Below are 6424 nucleotides of genomic sequence, written 5' to 3'. Positions count from 1 at the left end.
AAAAGCACTGTCAGAGTCAATTACCATCATTGGTCAATCTATGTCAGAAGGTTTTAAGAATATTGCTACTGCAATTGGTGAAAAAAAATCAGGTAGTTCAAATGTTGAAGAATATTGGTGATAATAATACAAGTGTGATGGTCACAAGCAATTTAGAATTGTTATGCTGTTTTAAGTTACCAGTTGTAGTGTTCACCTTAATATGAATGGGAACATTTCATGTTTTGAACATAGTATATATTATATTGTAATATAAATAATTACATTTTTGTTGTATAAATATTTAAATATCATTTTCAATATTGGTTGAGTTATATTTACAAGTAATTATTTATCATTAAAATTATATTATTTGTTTACCATTTTGTACAACTGTTATTAATTAACAAATAAACATTTTTTCAAGTTTGCAACAAGTTTAAAGATTCTGGGTGATGCTTGGAGGGTAGGTTAACCACATAAAGTGAACCCTATATGTTTAAGGCAATCACTAGTTCATTCAAAATACATTTTGAATATTTCACGAATGTCCTTTGCATTATTTGGGCAAGGTTCTATTTGCTGCCGCCAGTTCATAGGTTGTTCATTAAATTGTTCAATGCTCTGAATTCTGGGCTGAGTGAATTCTCTATCATAACGTAGTGCTGCATCAATTGCAGCCTGATCTACCCCGTCATGATGTACTTCGCAGTAATTATGGAGGATAAAACATGCATAAATGAGATATGGAAGCAATTCCAAATCAACATCTAGTACACCTTTTAAACAGCCCCACCTGGCCTTCAATCTTCCATTTGCACACTCTATCACCATTGCCGATGACAGTCTGAACCCATAAAATTGTTCAGCCTCTGTTATGCCCCCTGCTTCATATTCCTTCATCAGGTAAGTATTGAGTGGGTAGGCTGGATCACCCAAAATGCAAATTGGAACAGGAGGTAAATTTTGAACAATCACTTTAGGGCAAGTTGGAATGGTTCCATCTTTAGGCATTTTACACACTGACGAATTGACAAACACTTGAGCATCATGGACACTCCCTGGCCATTTGACAACAACGTCAAGAAAGCAGTACTTGAAATCACATGTTCCTTGAACATTTAGACTGTAAGTACCTTGAAAGAAATGTTCATGGAAAATTATTACTTGAATTAATATCCTACACATTAACAAATCAAGGTAGTGCTTGGTTTACCATATTCTATCTATATTCAGTCTAGATTCAGTCTATTTTTAACCCAAACAATATATTTGTCATAAAGGTTGAGGCTTGTTCCTTAATTGATTTGCGACTGAATGAATTTAACATTCAATATGACACCTTTTCCTAAAATTTTCAGTGCCATTTGATATATAGGGACACCCCTCCATTCAGGGGTTTGGATATCCAATAAGAATGAGGGATATTTCATCCTTATTTTTCCCAGGGGTAGACTGTGATTTTCCCCCATAATTACAAAAATTTGATGTTTTTGTGATTATTCAAGGGGAAAAATATATTAAAGAGGTACTTATGATATCCTATAGGACAATGTTTCAAAAAATGCATCCAAAGGGATTCAAATTATTATTCTCCTAAGAGGGCTTTAAAATGATCCCCAATAGAGCAGGGGGGTACCTATATTAAACAGAGAAATAAAACAGGATACTCTGAAGTAGAAGACTGGTTACAATGTTGCACAGGTGTACCTTTCCGATTAATATATTCAGATGACTTTCCTCTTGGTTGCTTTATCCGTATGTGTGTTCCATCTACAGCTCCTATACATTGTGGAAAACCATGCTTATCATAAAATTGGCTGGCCAACTTGTGTATGCTTGCCACATCAGTTGGAATCTTTATGTACTCTTTTCCTAGATGCTTAACTATGGCAATGCAAACTGATCGAAGAATTTTTGATAAGGTGGTTTTTCCAATGCCAAAGGCATTTGCAACCTGAAAACGAAGTGAGATTAAATTAAAGATAAAGTGAAAATGTGTTGTAATCAGTAATCACAATGGGCTATTGCATTTAATATGTTTATCTCCAAGGGTTAGAAAATTTTGCCTTGGAAATTGATCTTCAAGAGTATAGCATTTTGAATGTACCTTTGGTACATTCCTATATCATCATGGTACCTTTCTATATCTTGACTCGTCTGCTAAATACAGTGTAGCTGCAACTTTCGTTTCTACGGGGATTGCTTTTCTCATCACAGTATCTTCTCCAGTTAATTGTGCCCTCAGCTTTTCCCAAAGCTGCATAAAATTCCTTTTAGTCATTCTAAAATTTTCTTTCCACTCCTGAATGCTTGCTTTGTTCTCCCAAATATTAGTCCACCAGATAGACGTCCTGCCTGGTCGGCGCCAAATTCTTGACCTTCTTGGGGGTCGTCGAAGCCTTTTTAAGCGTCTTTTTAGGCGTCTTTTCGAATTATTGAACTCCTGAATAGCAGCCAATTTAGTTTTATTTCTTGTTATCAATATCGTAGTTACAACCAAGGATATTAACTGAAGAACTAAGCTACTAGTCAACAGTGTAAATATCGCCACTCTTGCATTGGGCGCCATTTTGAATTTTAGCGTTTCAGCGTTTTTCATAGTGAAAACGCTTGTCTGAAAACGTTTCCAGCATTGAAGACGTATCCGGGATTAGATTTCGTTTTCGCCCTGTTTTCACCCATTTTTGTGTGTACGCGCCTTAAAAACGACACTTATTGAAACGCGTTACAGATGAAAACGCTCGAAAACGTTACCGTGTGCACATAATCTAAAACTTGTTCTTCATCGTTGACCCTGGGGTCAACGCCATCATGCATGTTTTTCACTAAAAAAAAACAAGACAGCTAAAATATTATCCCACTTTGTCGAAATTTACATGAAGAACCTTACTGACTTTGAAATAGCAACGTTAAAACAATCAAAACCCCAAAAAAATCAAATTGTTGAGTATATACATACTGTATAATTATAAACTTGCATCAAATGCATCGTGATATTTGCATCGTTCGAACTGGAATACTTTTTGACCATGAAGTAAATTTTAGAAACATGAAAAATAAACTTTATGCTATGCCTAAAAAAGACTGAAACAACTCCTGTTGAATATTCTTACCTTCTGATGATAAACGGAATCGGTCATCCATGTAATAACTTGAAAAAACCTTCAATTTACAAGAAAAAATCAGTTGAAATGCACTTCCAACGGAAACCTATAAAAAACAGCATGCTCGCGCCTCGCTATGGAATTTTGGACTGCGCATGCACGAGTGCAAGCATTGTTCTAAAATCGTCAGACATAAATAGAATCATCCACAAAGAGATAGCCTTTCAGCAATTAGAAAAAGAAATATTTTTATGATAAAGACATTTTGCTCAATGCACACATTGTATACATATATATTGTATATTATAGCTAGAAGTAAATTAATATAGCACCGTAGATAACGAGAGATTGTCAATGAGAATTTTGACTGCAGTGTTATATATCATGATATTATTCGTTTAAGGTAATTGATGTAACATGGCATACACAAAGTTAACAACAGAACAATTGTCTATCGTAAATTTCGCAACCACTGGACACAATATTTGCATATTTGGGAGAGCTGGTGTTGGAAAAAGTACGGTCGTACAGGAAATAAAGTATGAACTGGAAAAGAAAGGAAAGAAATGCCAAATCGTTTGTTCAAGTGGAATTGCATGTGAAGGGTACAACGGGTTGGCAAAAACTGTTCACTCACCTACAAACGGCGGAACTGCCACAAAGTGTGTTGCTGACGCGTTGTCTTGAGCAGAGAAACATCGTGGAACAGATAAAAAACGTGGACGTTTTAATTTGGGACGAAATCTCCATGTCAAGTCGACGCATATTGAATATAATCAATCTACTGCATCAGGAGACGTCAAGGAACCTTTCCTTTTGGAGGCCTTCAAATCATATTGGCAGGGGATTTTTGGCAACTCAAACCAATTAGGAGTTCATGGGACAACGGAGAGCCAGTTTACGAGTCAGAGCTATTTGGAGAAGTTTTCTCGCACGGATTCGAGCTGAAGAAAGTTTTAAGACAAGATCAATTTGAAATGAAGTTTAAAGAAGCGTTGGATATGATACGAAGTGGCATGTAGGACGACGAAACGGAAAGGTACTATTGCAACCTATCCAGAGAATTTCCGTCCGGTGACGACACTCCAATTCATATTTATTTCAAAAGGCTTCCTGTCGAAGTGCATAATGCTACAATTTTGGCTGCTCTTCCTGGCTCAAAATTAACCTTCCAAAGCCTAGATACCAGTAATGCGAAATCCCTTGACAAAAGCATCAATGAAGTTCTATTTCTGAAACCAAGTTGTCAAGTCATGCTCCTGTACAACATTAGTCAACGGTTACGAAATGGAACCCGTGGCGAGTTTGTTGGTATTGACCTTGATGGAGAAGAGCTGTTGATAAAATTTCCAAACGTGGGGTTGGTCGATATACAACGTAGAGTTTGGTATAAGTATGACGCAGCAGGAAAAGTTCTATGCAGCCGCACGCAGTTGACGAAGATGACGTCAGAGTCGTGGGATTCCGCAAGCATTTTTTGATGCCACCTCCACAATCCTTGACCGAGTTAGTAACAAACTCATCCGGAGAGCCAGTACCAACATTTCGCTGTTGTCGAAAGAAAGAAGTGAACGGGCTATGCTCTTTTGCTGCAGATGAAGATGACGAGAGTTACGTCGATAGCGAAGATGGTGTTTGCAGCAGTGCATCAAACGACAATTTGCAGTTCGAAGCAGTCGCTAGGCAATTCTTTGAGTCAGCTGAAGGTGTTTCCCTTAATCTTGAAGATGTCCTGTTATGTTTATCCGACTTTACCCACGAACTCTTTCACCCTCCACTTGAGTTTAGCGTAAAAGCGTTCATTGAGATGAGCAAAAAAGGCAGTGATCCATTTTCCGAATCCATCAATTCAGCCGTGCAGTATGCACTCGAAAACCTGGAAACATTCAACCTAATCGCATGTGTTCTTTGGTGCAGAATTGCTACAATATTCAACGATTACCTTACAGATAATTTGAAGGACATGCACATGACCAGCAAGAACTTTACGTTCGCCACAGGCAAGCTTCACGAACTTTTCATGACCAACGAGTACCGAGGTGACGTAATCAGTGCATTTAATGCTGAGAAATGGTCGGATGTTGACGCAGGTAAGAAAAGTCTTGTCGCCCAGTTACTATTTCATCTATACGGATTGTTTACGGCGGAAGTAGGGAAGCGTGTTCGAAAGCAAGAAGAGCAGGACGCGGTTTGTTTTAGAGTGGATGAAATGGAAGCAGAAGGAAAAGGGAAAATCAGATATATCGGCGGATGGGCGGTAAGAAAATCTCTCGAAAAGAGTCGGCGCTACGTGCAGGCAAGCAAGCAATGGATACCAGAGCAGTTTGTGATAAAGTTAGTAAAGAAATGAAAAAGATTTCCCTTCTGGAAAACAATTTAATTATGCAATTCTCGAGTGTTAGTAATATCGCAACAAATCCAGAAACCCTAAATGTCACCGAGTCCAGCCAATTTCGAGAGAGGGGATTATTACACATCAGTGAAAGTGCATATGATTTTTTCCTCTCCGTGGAACAACAAACGGTTGATAATATTAACCTCGGAAAGCTGACAACCCATCAAGCGAACATGGTTGATAATTCTATTGAGGTCTCTCGACAAACAAACGTTACAGAATCAATTTTCCAATTTGTTCTATTTGGATGAAGATGAATCTAAGGTGATAATCTTTTGCTCTACGAATTTTCAATTGAATTTTTTTTTCACGTAAGATATTATAGTGATATTATATTATGTATCTATGACATGTACGTTCCCTTTTTAAGGTTTGGTGACTGAGCTATTTGGAAATATCGAAAGATACATGAAAATGGGTGCTGGCCAATTCTTACGTGATTTCCGACGGGATTACCATTTAAAGAAATCCTTGGCACATCGCAAGGCAGTCCTACAAAGAAAGGAAATGGCCAACGAGAGGAAGATGAAAGTGCAGCTCGTGCATGTAGAGCAAGATAGAAGCCTCGGGAAGCGAATTTCCCATGCACGGCTTTTGGCGTTGGTAAACGAGTTAAAGCACAAAGGCCTGGTTCGCTTGTACACCAAGGGAGAGTTGCAACGTTTGTGTAGTGCGTACAATGTTCGTTATCTTGCTCGTTGGAATAAAGAAAAACTTGCGTCAGAATTAGCTTTGACAATATCTCATTCAGAAAATATGCTGAGTCACCAAGTCTTGACCCGTTACACGGTTGTTCAAGAACAGTTTGATCATGAGTCCAATGAACCTAATCGCATTCCACGATTAAGAATTTGCCGTGTGTGACTATATTTATACTAACTGAATAATTTAGACAATATAGACCTCATCTATGCCTTCCTTGTGGTGTGTGATTGGTATTAAC

At 37.9% G+C, this 6424-nt stretch overlaps 1 protein-coding gene across 1 annotated transcript; it reads right to left on the bottom strand.

Moving 5' to 3' along the window:
- Positions 1-495: 495 nt before the first annotated feature.
- On the bottom strand, positions 496-2551 carry LOC114539298 (putative nuclease HARBI1). Its single transcript, XM_028559924.1, has 3 exons — positions 2120-2551; positions 1690-1936; positions 496-1115 (listed from the first exon to the last, which is right to left on the bottom strand). The coding sequence occupies exons 1-3, from the start codon at positions 2549-2551 to the stop codon at positions 496-498; spliced, it is 1299 nt and encodes a 432-aa protein (XP_028415725.1).
- Between the last annotated feature and the right edge of the window lie 3873 nt (positions 2552-6424).

This window comes from Dendronephthya gigantea, unplaced genomic scaffold (assembly GCF_004324835.1).
Source record: "Dendronephthya gigantea isolate DGI-Jeju-01 unplaced genomic scaffold, DenGig_1.0 000198F, whole genome shotgun sequence".
Taxonomy (NCBI): domain Eukaryota; kingdom Metazoa; phylum Cnidaria; class Anthozoa; order Malacalcyonacea; family Nephtheidae; genus Dendronephthya; species Dendronephthya gigantea.
This window is presented reverse-complemented; position numbering and strand designations above follow the sequence as displayed.

Bases quoted from the DNA above. Each gene is read 5' to 3' on its own strand.
- LOC114539298 (XM_028559924.1), bottom strand. From the start codon at position 2,551: ATGGCGCCCAATGCAAGAGTGGCGATATTTACACTGTTGACTAGTAGC. The intron at 1,937-2,119 runs GTACCATGATGA...CTTCGTTTTCAG, and splicing joins ACGAGTCAAGATATAGAAAG to GTTGCAAATGCCTTTGGCAT. The intron at 1,116-1,689 runs GTACACCTGTGC...ATTTCTTTCAAG, and splicing joins TGAATATATTAATCGGAAAG to GTACTTACAGTCTAAATGTT.